This window comes from Gastrolobium bilobum, unplaced genomic scaffold, assembly GCF_033153095.1.
Source record: "Gastrolobium bilobum isolate Gb01-03AN ecotype WA unplaced genomic scaffold, APGP_CSIRO_Gbil_v1 utg26868, whole genome shotgun sequence".
Taxonomy (NCBI): domain Eukaryota; kingdom Viridiplantae; phylum Streptophyta; class Magnoliopsida; order Fabales; family Fabaceae; genus Gastrolobium; species Gastrolobium bilobum.
Genome location: NW_026896439.1, coordinates 189853 through 209681, shown reverse-complemented (window position 1 = coordinate 209681; position 19829 = coordinate 189853). Strand labels below are relative to the sequence as shown.

The 19829-nt window shown below is 31.4% G+C and overlaps 2 protein-coding genes across 2 annotated transcripts; both read left to right on the top strand.

The window, feature by feature from the left end:
• The first annotated feature begins 475 nt into the window (after nt 1-475).
• On the top strand, nt 476-2442 carry LOC133299731 (isoliquiritigenin 2'-O-methyltransferase-like). The gene is made up of 4 exons (XM_061499219.1): nt 476-903; nt 1106-1422; nt 1828-1892; nt 2152-2442. The coding sequence occupies exons 1-4, from the start codon at nt 476-478 to the stop codon at nt 2440-2442; spliced, it is 1101 nt and encodes a 366-aa protein (XP_061355203.1).
• A 14635-nt stretch (nt 2443-17077) lies between these two features.
• LOC133299735 (isoliquiritigenin 2'-O-methyltransferase-like) lies at nt 17078-19394 on the top strand. Its single transcript, XM_061499222.1, has 4 exons — nt 17078-17519; nt 18144-18460; nt 18849-18913; nt 19021-19394. Exons 1-4 carry the CDS (start codon nt 17092-17094, stop codon nt 19318-19320), a joined length of 1110 nt encoding a protein of 369 aa, XP_061355206.1. The 5' UTR covers nt 17078-17091; the 3' UTR covers nt 19321-19394.
• Nucleotides 19395-19829: the final 435 nt, after the last annotated feature.

Genomic DNA, 19829 nt, shown 5'->3' with positions numbered 1-19829 from the left:
TTAATTTCATGCATGAATATTTTTATACTTGGAACAAGGATTACTATGAGATAACAAAAAGTTGGTGTTACAAAACAAATACCTAACCTATGAAGCTACTGCAAGTTCTTCAAAGCTTGGATCTTCTTCAATTTGAAATTTTCTTCAAGCTCTCTGACATCATCAAAACTTTGTCCAACACTTGTGATAGAAGATATTGAAATAAAACATTGATTCAAATTAACAATCATGGTCAAAACCTACTCAATTAAATTTATACACAAAACTAGCTCGTCCTTAAGGTCATCCCAACATAGTCAATTACACTGAGGTTGACAATAATTAAAAAAATACCAAAGAGTGACTATTCCCAGGGATGATTACATATGACGGAGGCATATATTATGCCTATATAAACGATGCAAAAATTGAAGATAGTACACAACAAAAGAAGTGAATAGCAAACAAAAACACAGAGAAAAAAAGGGTAGTAAAAATGAGCTCCAATTCTAAAGAGAATGAGCTTCCCACGGAGGTAGCAAAGGTTGATGATGCTTACGTCTCTGCTTTGTTACTATGTTTTAGTAGGATCTTTCCTGCAATCCTAAATGCTGCTGTTGATCTCAACTTGTTTGATATCATAGCTAAGAAACAGAGTTCATGTGGTTCAAGCTTGTCTGCTTCTGAGATTGCTTCTCTGCTTCCAAATTATGAACACCCAGAATTGGCTAACAGGCTTGAACGCATGTTAACTGTGCTAGCTAGTTATTCTCTTCTGAATTGCTCCATTCGCACCAACGAAGATGGTAAGAGAGAAAGAGTTTATGCTCTCTCACCCGTTGGTGAATACTTTGCTTCTGATAATGATGGAAGCTCTTTGGGTCCATTCTCAACTCTAGTGCATAGAGCATATCATGACATTTGGTAATTAAGCATTTATTACTTATCTGTTCTGCCCCATAGATGTTCTCATATTCATTCCCTTTTTCTTTTTCTTATCAACATTGTCATTAAAATTGTGACCCTTAATTTACTAATAATTAGTTAAGATGCCTCACATGACATGGTCGTATTCAATGTAACAAATCATAGATTTTTAATATCATTCTGTGTTGTTTCTTCCCAGGAAGGATGTGAAGGATGCAATTGTGGACCCTAACAACAATAACCATTTCCAAAAAGTTTATGGAATGCCCTCTTATCAATATATGGAGACAGATAAAGAGCTGAATCACATTTTCAACAAGGCAATGGCCCATGCTGGTCCATTAGAAATTAAAAGGAGCCTTGGACTATATAAAGGATTTGAGGGAATATCAACACTTGTTGATGTAGGAGGTGGAGTAGGACAAGCCTTAAAACAGATTATCTCCAAGCATCCTTCAATAAAAGGAATTAATTTTGATTTGCCTCAAGTGGTTCAAGATGCACCACCTCTTCCAGGTAACATATATTAGTCTCTCTCTCTCTACAATCTATAATATTTTAAAAGATGGTATAATTCAGTTTCCAAGGAAAAAAGTGTTAAGAGATATTAATATGAATTAAAGTATTAATGTGAACATCACTTAAAAGTACTTTTAAGTTTTTGTATTGAATTGGTTGTATTACATAGTATAAGAGCTTTTGATCAAGTAATCATGAGATCCAACATCACTATCTCATTTTCTAATAAAATTAATAAGCAAGTTAAAATTAGCATAAGATAAAATTAGCACACGATAAATGGATTTTGTGACCCTTACTTAATAGTTTGAACTTTTAGGTGAGATGATTTCTTATAAGCAAAAGTGGAATAAGTTTGTTTTGCCAAAATTATTAATTAGAAAATACTCATTTATTATGAAGGGATAGAACATGTTGGAGGAGATATGTTTGAAAGTGTTCCAAAAGGAGATGCCATTTTGCTCAAGGTTAGTGAACTACATGAGAGTTCAAGTTTACATATTTAAACAAGGGGTAAGTTATATTTACAAATCTTTTATTTACAAACTCCTACAAACTATACTATGTATTTGAATAGTATGTAACTCGTAGTACATAGTATAGTTTGTAAGAGTTTGTAAACAAAAAGTTTGTAAATATAATCTTGCTCTTTAAACAATTCAATATTATAACATAAAATTGTTCTAATCACATTTTCTTTTGTTTTTTTGCCTTTGATCGTTTTAGCATGTATGTCATAATTGGTCAGACGAAGAATGTGTAAAGTTTTTGAGAAATTGTCACAAAGCTTTGCCAGAGCATGGAAAGGTGATTGTTTTGGACTTTATAATTCCAGAAGTCCCGGATTCAAGCGGAATATCTAAGCATACTTGTGTTATCGACAATCTCATGTTTATAGTAACTGGTGGAAAGGAAAGAACTGAGAAAGAATTTGAGAGTTTATGTAGGAATTCTGGATTTGCAAGATTTCATGTTGCTTGCACTGATGTCTCAGGAGCGATGGAATTTTATAAATAAATGTTACTGAACAGTAACTTGGAATCTTGATATGTTGTTAGCAGTCTTGAAAAAATAAGTTTCAAAGGGGGAAAATAATGGAGAAATGCTTAAAGAGAAACATTGTGTAATAACCTTTTTTTCTTTCTTTCTTTTTCTTGTACTTGTTTTCCTTTCTTTTATCAAATACAATGTTATAAATAAGTTATTGAGTTATATTATTTGCACAAATATTAGATTAATTTACTTGGGCGTGTGATTATATTTACATGAGAGTGAGTCGGTGAGACCCTTAATCCTATGAAAATCCTGCCATCTTTATGTAAGGATTTTCAACAACCAATTGCTCTTTATAGTTAGCTAATAATTAAATTTGCATATACGTTTCTCACCGTTGTGGTGAGTTATACTGAATTGATTCAGAGGCTCGAACCTATTTTGAAAGTTGTAATTAAGAAGAGTTCAAAAACACACAAAAGAAATGTATTTTTATTATTATGCAATCAAAATCACCCCTCTATCTAAAATAAAATAAAATAAAATAAGTCACCCCTCTTGGGATTGGCTTGACTAAACTAGAAGAAAATCTGTCTACAAGTTATAATTTATTTTTATTATGGACTAAACGAAACTGATGCTGAGGAGAAGCCAGGGGAGGCTAAGGTGGGGCAGCCACACCCCCTCCCAAATATTTTTTTTTTTTTTTGATGTAGTTGAAGAGTAGATATGGTACTGTTGTTATTATTAACTGTGCTTCTTTTTCTGAAAGTTCTGGTTTGATATTCAAGTTGAAACCTACTTCCACTTCAGCTAACACGTGTGTGTGTTATGTGCACCCTTTTTTGTTTTTAATTTTTTTATTTTCATTTGCTATGTTTTGATTAATGAAAGCTTTGGCCTTTTTGTTTTGCTCTTTTTTTCATTTACATGATTGTGTTTCTCTTTATGTAGTGGTTTCATATAGAGAAAATGAATTTGTTCTAACTTAAAAGATTCATTTTTTGGGACAACTTGATTGCAGTCTTTTATTTTTATTTAAAAAAAAAATATAGTTAAAAGCATTGTTTTAATTAATGTTAACATTGAATCAAGACACTCTTTGTCTTTCTTTTTTTAATTATTGCTTTAAACTACTTTTTATGTCTGTTGGACTGGCCAATAGTACTTTTTTCGGTCTTTGAAATGTTGTTAAATGTTAATATTTTGATTAAAAAATTACTTAAATGAGTTCCATGAAGGTATGAGGTCAATAGACAGAGAAAACACTGATATTATGCAAGACAAAAAATTAGGCTCTCTTTGATTGTTGTTTTTTAAAAACAATTTTTTAATTTTTAGAACAAAAAAACTAAAAAACTCGTTTGGTAAGATCTGCTTTTGTAAAAAATGTTTTGAAAACTATAACTGTTTTTTTGCTTTTAGAATCAAATTTAGAGAACATGTCTGAGTTGTTTTTTTTTTTTTCTGTTTTGGTTTTTAACTTTCAAAAATTTAAAAATATAGAAAACAATTGTTTTCATAACTATTTTACAAAACAGTTTTAAGAACAAAAAAAATCAGAACACAATCAAACAGACTTTTAATTTTCACCATCCCCTTCCTCTCCTGGCTTCGCCACTGATCTCATGCTACAATAAATAAAGTGTCTCTTATTGCTGAGATAAATTTGTCTCTTGTTATTGAGATAAATTTAATGTTGGTCCCACTGAAAATAAAGATGAAACTCTATCTTAATTTTGTATTACTAACATAACAGAACATATCTCCTTTCACAGTCAATAACCCTTTTTATTATTGGGTCCATTTTTTTTTTGCTATCACTACAGATAATTTTTTTTTGCAACAGATACAAAAAAAAAAAAAATAGGACCCACTCATTGAAAAAAAAAAAGACAGAATCTGTCAACATATCCTAATTTTTCCATGTGTTGCTGCAATATTTTTTTTTTTTTTTTAGCAACAACAGTGCTATATTTCCCTTTATTATTAGCGTTAATTTTGTGCTATCAGATGAGTAACTCTCCCTGTGTGATTACCTTAACAGCTTACTCAATCAATAGCTTACATTATTAATTATCAAATTCAACTAATCACTTCCTGAAATATTATTAATTAATTACAAACTTCTTAAATATAACTAATTAATAAAGTAAAAATTTATAAGGGAAGAATATTGTAACAACCAATTAAGGTTACTACAAATATTACTACCAATCAATTTCATCGTTAGATCAGTTATCGTGATCCAATGGTTATATTTATTTTCATCTTTGAATAGTTATGATTCCTCATATTTAATATTTTATATTTATTTTCACCTTTGTATAGTTAATATTGTAACAACCAATTAAGGTTACTACAAATATTACTACCAATCAATTTCATCGTTAGATCAGTTATCGTGATCCAATGGTTATATTTATTTTCATCTTTGAATAGTTATGATTCCTCATATTTAATATTTTATATTTATTTTCACCTTTGTATAGTTATGATTTCTCATATTTAATGTTTTCACATTAAATATAAGGAATCATAACTATATAAAGATGAAAATAAATATAATCATTGAATTAACATAATCGATCTAACAGTTAAATTGATTATTAGTAATATTAATATTAATCTTAATTGGATATTATAATATCCTATCTCAAAATTATATATAGTTAATCATATTTGTTCAATTGTTCTGGGCGCGCCACTGAGCCCAATATGAAGGCCAAACACCTGCACCTTCCATTATCACATCAAATCCCTTCTTCTATGCAAACGCGCCTAACGCCTTACACATAAAGACGATGGTGCACCGCCTCACAGCAGAGTGGGGGCCACACAGAAAAATTGTTTCGGAGTATATGGTGGGAGAAATTTTTTGATATTTCTGAAAGAGTGACAGTGATAATATTATTTATCCATATTTTGTATATAGTTTCTCAAAAAAAAAATTAGAAATTTAATTTTCTCAAAATTTTATTTTGTGTATAATTTTTTTCCAAAATGCTACCAAAGAATATCTCTATTTGGTATATTCTTGGAAGAAAAAAGTATTTGTCATTTTAAATGACATAAAATTATGTCATTTTAAAAGAGAGATAGACATAAAATAAAAATTTTTATTTAAAATTTAAATAAATAAACCACTCACTTTCTTCTCCATGATTTTCATTTCTTATGTCTATCTTCCCTAAAATGACATAACTTATGTCATTTAAAATGACAAACATCACACCCTTCTTGAAATTTCGAGTGTTAAAAAAATTGTACACTTTTTTATTTGAGACAAAATTCGGTAATATTTTGAAGTAGCAAATAGTATTTTGATAACATTCTAAAAAAAAATGACTTTCTCACCGTAATCTTAAAAATCATAATTTTCGGGAAAAAAAAATTAACTTCTACCAAAAACTGATTTAGCCTCAACATCTTTCACACGCCAACAGAGTGTCTCCCCTTATAAATATCTCACTGCTCCATTGGAGTCACCTTTGACTCACTATTTTCCATTGTTGTTATTTTAATGAATTTCACCTTATACGGCGAATCGTGCTCTTCTCCTTCTCTTTTCTTTACTGTTGTATGATATTTACATGGTGACATCATTATTAGTAGGCTTGGCAAAAATGAGTCAACTCAGATTGACTCGTAATCCGCTAAAATGAGCCGAGTTGGATTAGAAAAAATGAATTAGTAACTTGAGTCAGTCCGACTCGTTTGATCAGCTCGAAAAAAATTGAGCCAACCCACGGGTCAAACAGGTTGGCTCGGGTTATGGTTTTTTTTTTTTTAATATAAAAGTATAAAAATTAATGAAGGTAAAGTCGAAAGCTAAAACCTAAAACTCAATTCCAAAGATTCAAACGGAAATACCTGTAGCGGCCAATAAGTTCAAAACCATGCATTAAGGACTTTTTTTATAGTACGTGTGATAGTGTGAATGGGTACCAACTGTTAATAAGTCCAAATCCAAATGCAAAAGGAATTTTTTATGGTTTATCTGTATAATGTCTTTGTATTAAATGAATTAATAATTTAGAAAAAAAATTAGAAGTTACAGCATCAATGGAATTTTATTTTATTTTTCCATTTTTTTGAGTCAACCCTAACCTGACTCGTTTTTTTCGGGTTGAATGCAGGTTGGGTCGAGTTGAGCCGGGTCGATCCGTTTTGCCAACCCTAATTATTAGTTCATATTATTATCTCACTATATCAGTGTTATATTCACATATTACATCCCTTGAGAAACAAATCTAAACCCAAACTCTCAAATAGATCACCAACTAAATTATGTAATGTTTTATATCACATAATTTGATGATACCAAACCTATTGATATTTAAAAAAAATTGTATTTAGGAATAATATTTAAAGAGTGAGTTTAAAATAATTAATTTTATTCGAATGGTAAAGTAGAATTACTTTTGAAATATGAATATACTTTTAAAGATGGGTAATACTTTTTTTTAATGTTGCATAAGAAAAATATTATTTCCTATCTAAACAATAATAAGAAAGAGAAAGAAAAATATACTTATGAAACTTATTTAAAAAATATAGTTGTAAGAGATAATATTTTTTTATGTGACTCGTTCAATCAATTCTAATTAAATTTTGGATTTATTGTTTCTTTATGACTCAAATTTTTACTTTTCCCAACCGTGAAATTGTTTTGAGAATACAAAATCTAAGACAAATAATTAACTTGTTGCGATGCGGACACGTCCTTTTGACTCAAAGCCGAAGAAGGACTAAGAAGTTGATTAAATTAACTTTTGTCTTTGTTTGAACTTGGATGTGGACAAATAAAGTTAAATTAACTTTAGTCTTTTTTTGAACTTTGGATGTGGACAAATAAATTAACATCACTGTCCCACCCTTGTCCTTATTTTCTCACTCTTCACGTGTAAGCACGTCATTCCATCACATACAAACATATACCCACTAACACACGGTCCACAACACACACAAACACAGTTTGAGTCAAAAACATGGTGGCGTGGCGGCCACAAAACTTAGTTTATGAAAATATTACTCTTATTTTATATCTGAGTGGGACATATTCTTAAAGAAAATAAAATAAAAGAGAAATCACGTAGGGCACATTATTAAAAAAAAAAAGAGGGGATAAAATTTTTAAAATGAGAAAACATAAAATAACTATCTTATATAAAATAAAAGAATATTTTACTTTTTTTATACAATAATAATATCCCATCATGCAAATTACCTAAATTATTTGTCACTAGACCGTTTCTAATGGTTTGTTAGACAGTAGGTTTTTGTTTCTTCTCAACAGCAGAAAAAATAATCTATTTCCACCACTAATTCATGTATTATTTACTAACTCATCCACTTATTTAAATTACCATTTTTCTTGTGTTAATTTTTTTTTTTGGTAAACTTCTTTTGTTAATTAAGAATATTCATTTTTCCTAACCAAAAGAATATTCATTTTTCATACTTTCTTTTAGTTTTAATCATTATCCTTTATTTTTGGAAAAATAAGACACTAAATTTTTTTATTTCATATTTTAATCTCAAACTATTTAAACTAATTTAAAAAAAAATGTCTAGTATTTTTAAAATTAGATTATTGTAAATTAATAAAGTTTTATCTGTTTACAATAAAATAAGAGGAATATTATATTTACTATCATTTTAGTATTAATATTCTTACTACATGATTGGTTATCGTTGCATCAATTTGAAATTAATGGCAATTAATATTTCTCATTTTTTAATCGTGGATTTAAATTAATCCAATGATAACCAATCAGGTAGTAAGAGTAGTAAGCCTAAAATGATAGTAAGTATAACTATCTCCGTAAATAATACCAAATCTATTATTCAAAATTTAATTATATATTTTATCTCTTTTGTTATTTATACATGTAATTTGGAGTTAGAACATAACTCATAAAATCAGTCTGAAATTGATAAATTCAAACTCAATTTTTTTGGAAATTAATGTAGAACTATTATATTTTTAAATTTTTTATTCTTTTGGAGAATAAAGGAAATTAAAAACAAAGCAAGAAACACGACAAAAGCCTAGCCATGCAGCATCCTAGGCACAATAATGCCTAGACTATCATTCAGTAGCAAGCTTCTGCAACTTTCTAGGGGGGGACTAAACCGAGCTCTAATCCGAACATTGTCCACAATGTGAGAGGCCATCCAATCGACAGTCCTATTACCCTGTCTATAAACATGGGGCAGATCCACCTTCCACGGTATAACAAAGATTTCCTTGATTCTTTGTATTAAATCAGAATATGGGTAGGAGAAAACACAACCCTCTGAGAACAAATTCAGAGCATTAAGGGAATCTCCTTCCAAGATTACTTGATGATATCCTTCACTACACGCCCATTCCAAGCCAGTCAAAAAGCCCTAGAGTTCAGCCATTAGGACTGATCCACTATCTAGTGTTGTGACTTTGGCAAGTGCACATGTAGTAAAGGTAATAAAAGTGTACTGAGATTGTTCCCACGAGGATTGATTTTCAAGCACTAGTTCGCTAACAACGATTTAGTTGAACAACTAAGATTGAGATGAAGAGAATTGAAATTAAAAACAATCAATAACATGTAAATTCAGAATTAAAAGCAAGAAAGTAAAAAGATGAAAGTTTTGAAAATCAAGAAAGAACTTAGTTAAGGTTTCGATTTTTTCCAATTTTCTCTTTATGTTATTAATTAAATAGTCAAGAACCTGCTTTTAATATAATGTCAATCAATTCTTTCTAAGTTAATTAAGACTCAATTCCTTGTTACCATAATTCTATGTGATCTTGAAAGAATCTTAATTTCTCAGTTGATGCATCTGTGAAGAAAAACTCGATATCGCAGCCTGTGGAGACCTCATTAAGGATGCATATGGGGTTTGGAATATGGGCTTCATGTATAAGATAGGGATCTGTTCCACTCTAAGTGCGAAACTCTGGGCTATTCTTACAGACTTCGTGTTGCTTGGGAAAGAAATGTTCAATGCTTATTGGTGGAGAGCGAATGTCTCTTAGCTATTAAAGCCATTACCAACCCTAATTATGATGGTTCGCATCATCAGTTAGTCATCAGCATCAAGATTTGTTGTTCCAAGATTTGGCAAGTTTATTTTCGTCACGTTGGCAGAGATGGTAATTCTTATGCTAATTTTCTAGTCAATCTTGTTATTGCTTCTAGGGAAGAGTTTGTTTTGCTTTCTAGTGCTCCTGCTGAGTTGAGTCCGCTGCTAGACTCTGATGCTCTTCTATGTAATCTTTCTATTTTTGGGGCTTTAGCCCCTTTGTTATACTAAAAAAAACAAAGAAGCAACAAAATCTGTTAGAAACTAGAAAAGTAGACAGAGAGACCAACTTTGACTTATAATTAAATTTTAGTAAAAAATTATATTTACAAATTTTTTATTTACAAATTCTTACAAACTATACTATATGTTAGGAGTAGTACATTTCAGCACACAGAGTGCTACACCTAGTATATAGTGTAGTTTGTAAAATAAAAATTATAAATATAACCCTTACCCGATCCCTACGTGGAAGAGTAGGATTATTCACTACTTGCGGCTACTCACTACTTGCGTGAGGTTATTTTATGAGTAAATATCATTTTTGGTTCCTAACAAAAGATTCGGTCCTCGCTTTAGTCCTTTATAAAAAAAAATTAGTCGTCTGGTCCTTATGAAATTCAAAGTGAACAAATTTTAGGGACTAATGTGGATCTTTTGAGGGACTAATGTTGGTCTTTTTTGAATTTGTGACGGACCACAATTTCAACTAAATAGGTCCACTTTGAATTTGTTAGGAATCTCGAGACTAATTTTTTTTGTAAAGGACTAAAGTGGGGACCGTATTTTTTATTAAGAACTTAAAAAGATATTTCCTCTTATTTTATTTTGTGGCAATCTTTATCATGAGTAAGACAGATTTTATTATATCCATTAGTATTTTTCTTAAGAAGTTTATTGACTTGTACTCTTACATTGAAAGTTTCACTTATACCAGTTTGGAAAAAATATTACGTTAGTATAATTTTCTATCAGTTAAATTTTCTATAGTTGCTTTGAAAATTTGACAATTATGAATACCGCCTTTGGTTATCCAGTTTGAAAATGTAAACATGAAGAGTTTGATTTAAATATTGGGAAATATATCTATTATGTAACATGATGTAAGCTTCTTTTCCTATCTAAACAAATAGATATGGGGTCCATAATTTTTTATTTTCTCTTTCCTCAACTCATTTTATCTCTCTTCTTTTATGTTTGTGTAGGATCAAATAGTGTTTTTTATGTAACATAATATAAGTATAACCCTTAAATATTACATTGACAATGAACAGATTCACAGTAGAAAGATAAAAGAAGAGTTTGATTTAAATAAAGAAACATAATACTTGTTTTCAATTTTAATAAAGAGATGATATAAGTTTATTTTTTTTTTATTTCTTTTTGGTATCCAGTTTATTACTACCTATACTTTGTATCATTATATTTGTTTAAAATTTTATTAAAATATTTAATAATATTTAATATATACGATTAATTCTTAAAATGAACAAAAGAATATATACAACATATAAAACAAAAAGATAATTATTGAATAAAAATAAAAATAATTAATTAATGCATAATAAAATAGGTTTTATAAGAGTTATGTTGTAGAAAAAATGATTGTGTAATATTATTTGCGTGTCTTAGTTTTTTTTTTTTTGCTTCAAATAGTGCGAGCCCCATAAAATATTGTGTGTCTAAAAAACTTTTTTGTATCATATTAAATAATGAACACAAACCCCAATAAAATACTATCAACTGAAATTATAGTTGTATTGGTTTATTACATATTATTTTGGTCTATAACAACTCAAAAGCAAGATGCGGTCAATCTTTTGAACCAAGTGCACAGGAGAACGCATAATAAAATACTATCAATTGAAAGGAAAATATTATATTGATGAATTTTCTTTTAATAAACTTACAAATTATGGTGTAGCGAAAAATGGACTAGGGTCCTTGCCACAAGGCAAGGCGCTGCATCGGGTCCGGAGTGTAGTGAAAAGTGGGCTAGGGTCCTTGCCCCAAGGCAAGGCGCCATGTCTTCACCCGGATTAGGTGAGAAGTATGCCAGGGTCCCAACACGCAAATGGGCGAGCGTGGCGGGCAAGCACAGCCCAGGGGTTAAGGATGAGATTGGGAAGCTGGAACATAGGAACCTTAACGGGTAAACTGAGGGAGTTGGCAGATGTTTTTGCTAGAAGGAAAGTGAATATTGTTTGTTTGCAAGAAACTAAGTGGGCTGGAGAAAAGGCCAAGGAAGTGGATGGAACTGGTTTCAAGTTATGGTATACAGGTACGAACAAGAGTCGAAATGGTGTTGGAATTATGATCGATAAAAGTTTCAGAGATAAAGTTGTGGACGTCAAAAGGAAAGGCGACATGATTATTCTGGTTAAGCTTGTTGTGGGTGACTTAATCCTGAATATCCTCAGTATGTATGCACCCCAAATTGGATTGCAACCAACTGATAAAAGTCAATTTTGGGAAGACTTGGAGGAGGTTTTGAGGGGAATACCTCGAGAGGAGAAGATTTTCGTAGGAGGAGATCTAAATGGTCATGTTGGTAAAAGCAACGGAGGTTTTGATAGAATCCATGGAGGTTTTGGCTATGGGACGAGAAACGAGACTGGAGAAGATATCTTGAATGTTGCACTAGCCTACGATTTGATGTTAGTGAACACCTTTTTTCAAAAAAGGGAGTCACACCTAATCACTTATCATAGTGGCCATAATCGTAGTCAGATTGATTTCTTTCTGGCTAGAAGAGAAGATAGAACTTCTTGTGTCGAATGTAAGGTCTATCCTGGAGAGTGTGTCGCTACGCAACATAAGCTGGTAGTCTTGGATGTTCGGTTCAACAAAGTACGTTCAATGAAGAAGAGGGCTCAGAATCCAAGGATAAGGTGGTGGAAGCTTAAGGAGGCAAAAGAGAGAGTTCAATGACAGAATGTTGCATGAAGGACCTTGGGAGTTTGATGGAGGAGTAAATGCAATATGGAATGAGATGGCTAAGTGTATTCAAAATTTGGGAAGGAGGGTGTTGGGAGAAAGCAAAGGAAATGGATTTCATACAAAGGAAACATGGTGGTGGAATGGAGAGGTGCAAGAGGCAATTAAACATAAAAACGAGTGCTTTAGATCTTTGCATAAAAGTCCCAGTGAAGAGAACCTGCAAAAGTTTAGATTGGCGAGAAAAAATGCAAAGAAAGCAGTGCGAGAAGCTAGAGGCAAGGTTTTCGACGAGTTGTATAAAAATCTTGGGAGCAAGGATGGTGAAAGAGGGATTTATAAACTTGCAAAGATAAGGGATAAGAAAAGTAAAGACCTCACCCAAGTTAGATGCATCAAGGATGAAAATCAAAAACTTCTGGTGAGAGATGAAGATGTAAATGAAAGATGGTTGAAATACTTCAACAAGCTGTTTAATGGGGACGGAGTTACAAGCGAGGTGGACCTAGAGGACGCGTATGATGATATGAATAGAAGATTTGTACGCAGAATTAATACACATGAAGTTAAGGAAGCTTTAAAGAGGATGAAGACTAATAAAGCCTGGGGGCCTGATGGTGTCCCTATTGAAGTGTGGAGAGGCCTGGGGGATGTGGCAATAAAATGGTTGACCAATCTTTATAATAAGATTCTCCAGACGAATAAGATGCCTGATGCATGGAGGAAAAGTATGATTGTGCCTATCTACAAAAACAAGGGAGATATACAGAATTGTTCAAACTATAGAGACATTAAGCTAATGAGCCATACTATGAAGTTGTGGGAGAGGGTTATTGAGCATCGCTTGAGGAGAGATACCAAGGTTTCTGTTAATCAATTTGGATTTATGCCAGGAAGATGTACCATGGAAGCCATTTTCTTGATGCGACAACTAATGGAAAGATACCGAGAAAAGAAGAAGGACTTGCATATGGTGTTCATAGACCTTGAGAAAGCATACGATAGGGTCCCAAGGAAAGTTTTATGGTGGGTTCTGGAGAAGAAAAAAGTTCCATTAAAGTATGTAAAGGCAATTAAGGATATGTATGATGGGGCTACTACATGTGTAAAAGCTTGTAACGGATCATCAAGTTATTTTCCTATCACGGTAGGTGTACACCAAGGGTAGGCTCTAAGTCCTTACCTCTTTTCCTTAGTTATGGATGAACTAACAAAAGATATTCAAGAGGAAGTGCCATGGTGTATGCTTTTTGCAGACGATATTGTGCTTATTGATGAGAGCAAGGAGGGTGTTAATAGAAAACTTGAACTGTGGAGAAGCACATTGGAATCCAAAGGATTCACATTAAGTCAAAGCAAGACTGAGTATCTGAAGTGTGAGTTTTCTTTGGTACGAGATGGGGACCAAGAGCCCGTGCATCTAAATGGTCAAGAGGTACCCAAAAAAGATGCTTTTAAATACTTGGGCTCCATTTTACAAAAAAGGTGGAGAGATTGATGAGGATGTAAATCACAGAATCAAAGCAGGATGGATGAAATGGCGCAGTGCATCTGCATTTTTGTGTGACCGCAAAATCCCCCTGAAGTTAAAAGGAAAATTCTATAAAACGGCAGTAAGACCGGCAATGCTATATAGAGCGGAATGTTGGCCAGCACATAGGCAACATGAGCATAAGATGGGAGTAGCAAAGATGAGGATGTTAAGGTGGATGTGTGGTTACACAAGGATGGATAAGATAAGAAATGAAGATATTCGACGAAAGGTCGGAGTAGTACCGGTAGCCGAGAAGATGAGAGAACATAGATTGAGGTGGTTTGGGCACGTGATGAGAAGACTCATGGATGCTCTTGTAAGAACAGAAGTTTGTTACCAAGAGCTAAACACAAAAAAAGGCAGAGGTAGGCCGAAGCTTACTTGGGGGAAGGTAGTAAAACATGATTTAATGGAGTGGGATATAGATTGGCGGACAGTAAGTCTTAGAACGGAATGGAGAAAAGCTATAAGTATGGTGGAGGGTTAGACCCGCTGTTATTCCTATGTTTCGGATGGTTCCTTTTTAGGCCTTTTCCCCTTCATTTCCCCCACTTCTTCTTGTCCCTTTCTTTTTTACTTTTATTTATTTATATATACATATATTTTTATTTTATTTTATTTTTGTTTTATTTTATTCTATCTTATTTTATTTTTTATTTTATTTTTATTTTATTTTTATTTTTTATTTTTTCAACCGTTTTGTATCTCTTATGTGGGTTCATCTACCACCGACCCCAATTAATTTGGGATAAATGTGTTGTTGATGTTGATGTTGATGTTGAAACTTACAAATTATACTAAGTCTGATTAATTACACTTTTGATTGATGGTCAGATATAATATAATTTGTAAATTTATAAGAAAAAAATTTGTCAATATAACTCTTTTCCAAGTGAAAATTATTGTTGTATTATTTTATTACATATTATTTTCTCATTTATTTTTTGATAAAGTAGAGGGCCCTACGGCCCTATTACATATTATTTTGGTCAAGAACAACTGAGGCGGTAAACCTTTTGAATCAAGTGCACAAGATAATGTTTTTATTATGTGAAAATTATTTGTCTTTTTAAATGATATAATTTGTGTCATTTTACTCTTATAAAAATACGGGATCCATATTTTTTTTGTCCACTCTCTTTTTTATAATTTATCTCTTTCTCTTACTTGAAATGATATAACTTTACATCTTTTAAAATAACACATTTTTCTCTTTTAACATACCTAAATGCAATTTTACTGTTATTCGATAGCAAGAAATTTTGCCGTTAGTAAAAAACCCGTTACGCTTGACTTAATTGCTTCATTTTTTTTTCAGATAGTGACTAGTATCACTAATCTTGGCCATGCTGTACAAAATCAAGAAATTTCATGATGTTATTAATGGGAGATTACGGGAATAAAGGGTAAAAAGATGTACAAAGTTTCTCGACTTGCAAGGACTTATTCTTATATTATCGTAAAGAAACTATTTCTAGACTCGGATATATATATATATATATATATATATATATATATATATATATATATATATATATATATATATATATATATATATATGGTTTTATAATTCTCATTTAACATGAGAATTTGAATTTTTCTACACACCCTTCAATTTTCGTGTCAACGTGGGTCCTACACATAATTTTTTCTTACATACGGGTCCCACATGCTTTTTATCTCTTCAACATGAGAATTCAATTCTCATGTTGAATGAGAAATATTAAACCCATATATATATATATATATATATATATATATATATAGGGTTTGATTTTCTCATGTTGAATAAGAATTCAATTCTCATGTGGTAGAGATAAAAAACATGTGGGACCCATGTGTTAGAAAAAATTAAATGTGAGACCTATGTTAGCACGGAAATTGAAGGGTGTGTAGGAAAATTTGAATTCTTATGTTAAATTAGAATTATAAAACCCATATATATATATATATATATATGGGATAGGATCAACTTACACCAGTGTAAGAATAATAAATCTTACACCAAATTTTAACCGTTGATTTCCGTGCATCCAATATATATATATATATATATATATGGGAAAAGAATTCTCATGTTACATGAGAATTCTTTCTCCTACCAGAGAGACATCGAAATGTGTGCAACAACTTTTTTTATTTTTGTTTTTTAAAGAGAGGTGGGACCCATCACTTATTGTGTCTATAGTAGAAGAATTCTTTCTCCTACAACATGAGAAAAGAGGGACCCATATATATATATATATATATATATATATATATATATATATATATATATATATATATATGAGGCATGATCATCTTACACCGGTGTAAGAATAATAAGTCTTACATCAAATCTTAACCATTGATTTTCTGCATCTAACGGTTAAGATTTATTAGGTCTCACTCATTAATTAATTTTTAATTTCCAATAAATCTCAACTGTTGGATGCACGTAAATCAATGGTTAAGATTTGGTGTAAGATTTATTATTCTTACATCGGTGTAAGTTGATCCTATCTCTATATATATATATATATAGAGAGAGAGAAAAATATTTCTCAAGCTGTTTGAGATAAGTTTATCTCCGGCTACTCCAAAACTACGTCATTTTGTTTATTTATTTCCTTATATTAATTGATTCACCTTTGAATGGTTATGATTTCCTTTTTCTCTCTCACCTTTTATCACTATTAATTCTACGGTTATGATTTAATAGTCGGAGATAACGTTGTCTCAAGCAGCTTGAGAAACAATAAGTCCACGTATATATATATATATATATAGGAAAACATTTTCTCTTTTTAAAGGAGAAAATTTTTCTCATGTTAATGACCCATAGCATAAGTGGGTCCCACAAAATAGTGGAAAGAGAAAAAAATTCAAGGTGAGACCCACTTATGCTTTGAGTAACTAACATGAGAAAATTTTTCTCTTTTAAAAGGAGAAAATATTTTGTGTGTGTGTTTTATCCATTAAAGTCAAAACCTACTCAATTAAATTCGCAGACAGATTAGGTCATCCTTAATGTCATCCCGCATAATCAATTACGTAGGCATATATTATGCCTATATAAACCGATGCAAAAATTGAAGAAAGTACACAACAAAAGAAGTGAATAGCAAACAAAAAGAAAAAGGGTAGTAAAAATGAGTTCCAATTCCAAAGAGAATGAGCTTCCCAGAGAGGTAGCAAAGGTTGATGATGCTTACCTTTCTGCTTTGTTACTATGTTTTAGTAGGATCTTTCCTGCAATCCTAAATGCTGCTATTGATCTCAACTTGTTTGACATCATAGCTAAGAAACAGAGTTCATGTGGTTCAAGCTTGTCTGCTTCTGAGATTGCTTCTCTGCTTCCAAATTATGAACACCCAGAATTGGCTAACAGGCTTGAACGCATGTTAACTGTGCTAGCTAGTTATTCTCTTCTGAATTGTTCCATTCGCACCAATGAAGATGGTAAGAGAGAAAGAGTTTATGCTCTCTCACCCATTGGTCAATACTTTGCTTCTGATAACGATGGAGGCTCTTTGGGTCCACTCTCAACTTTAGTGCATCGAGGATATTATGACATTTGGTAAATAAGCATTTATTACCTTTTTTTTTTTTTTTTTTTTTAAGAATAAGCATTTATTACTTAATCACTATTACATGTGAAAAATCTCAATCTTTTACTTATTGGTTCATGATCGTTTCCTTTTTCTTTTTTTATCAACGTCGTCGTTAATAGAGATGTGCATGGATCGAACTGAACCGAATTTTTTGAAAAATCGAACCGAATTGGTTTAAATGGTTCGGTTCGGAAGTGGTTCGGTTCAGAATCGGTTCGAGTCGACCCTCTTTTGAAAAGAAAAAAAATTAAAAATTTAAAAAATAAAGTTATAAAAATCAATTTGGTTCAGTTTGAAAACGGTTCAGTTCGGTTCTTAAACTAGTTCAAAAATCGGTTCGGTTCATGAACTGGTTCTTTAAAAACCGGTTCGGTTCATAAACTGATTTTTTAAAAACTGATTATTTTAAGGGTGGTTTGGTTCAGTTCATGGTTCGGTTCAGTTTTTTGATTATTTTGCACATCCTGGTCATTAAAATTGTGACCCTTAATTTATTAATAATTAGTTAAGATTTCTGAGATGGCATGGTTGTATTCAATGTAACAAATTAGAGATTTTTAATATGATATTTTTGTGTTGTTTCTTACCAGGAAGGATGTGAAGGATGCAATTGTGGATCCTAATAACAATAACCATTTCGAAAAAGTTTATGGAATGCCCGCTTATCAATATATGAAGAGAGATAAAGAGCTGAATCACATTTTCAACAAAGCAATGGCCCATGCCGGCCCATTAGACATGAAAAGGATCCTTGAGCTATATAAAGGATTTGAGGGAATCTCAACACTTGTTGATGTAGGAGGTGGATCAGGGCAGGGCTTAAAACTGATTATCTCCAAGTATCCTTCAATAAAAGGAATTAATTATGATTTGCCTCAAGTGGTTCAAGATGCACCATCATTTCCAGGTACCACACTCTCTCTCTATATATATATATATAACCTACAATATTTTAAAAGATGGAAAATTTCACTTTCTGGGGGAAAAAGTGTTAACAAATATTAATATGAATTAAACTATAAATGTGAACATCATTTAAAAGCTTTAAGTTATTGGGTTAGATTGATTATATCACATAGTATAAGAGCTTTTGATCAAATGATCATGAGTTCCAACCTCACTACCTCATTTTTTTAATAAAAGTAAAAAGTAAGTTAAATTAGCACAAGATAAATGGGAAATGACCCTTACATATCAACTTAAACTTTTTGATGAGATGATTGTTTATCAAAAAATGGAATAAGTTCATTAATTTTGCCTAAATTATTAATTAAAAAATACTCTTTTTTTTGAAGGAATAGAGCATGTAAGAGGAGATATGTTTGAAAGTGTTCCAAAAGGGGATGCCATTTTACTAAAGGTTAGTGAACTACATGAGAGTTCAAGTTTACATATTTAAACAATTCAATATTATAACATAAAAATATTCTAATCAGATTTTTTTTCTTTTGTCTTTGGTCATTTTAGCTTGTATGTCATAATTGGTCAGATGAAGAATGTGTGAAGTTTTTAAAAAATTGTCACCAAGCTTTGCCACAGCATGGAAAGGTGATTGTTCTGGATTATATAATTCCAGAAATACCGGATTCAAGCAGAATATCTAAGCATACTTGTGCTCTTGACAATCTCATGTTTATGGTACATGGTGGAAAGGAAAGAACTGAGAAAGAATTTGAGAGTTTATGCAGGAATTCTGGATTTTCCAGATTTCATGTTTCTTGCACTGATGTCTCAGCTATGTCAGGAGTGATGGAATTTTATAAATAAATGTTACTGAGCAGTAACTTATAATCTCGATATGTTTTAGCAATCTTGAAAATAAGTTTCGGAGATGAAAATAATGGAGAAATGCATGAGAGAAACATTGTGAAACAATTTTTTTTTTGTACTTGTTTTCCTCATCAGTTATTTGATATATGTTATAAATGAGTTATATTATTCGCATAACTATTAGATTAATTTACTTATGCATGTGGTTATATTTACGTGAGACCCTTGATCCTATGGATTAGAATAATCTTGCAATCTTATATAAGGATTTTCAAGAACCAATTGTCTCTTTATAGTTGGCTAATAATTAAATTCGCTTATATGTTTCTCACCATTGTGGTGAGTTATACTGAATTGATTCAGAGGATCGAACCTATTTTGATAGCTCTAAAGAAGAGTTGAAAAACACATAGAAGAAATGTGTACAAGTTGGAATATATTTTCATTATTATCCTTAATTTGCTCTGTTATCAAAGGCACCCTTCTATTAAAAAATAATAATAATC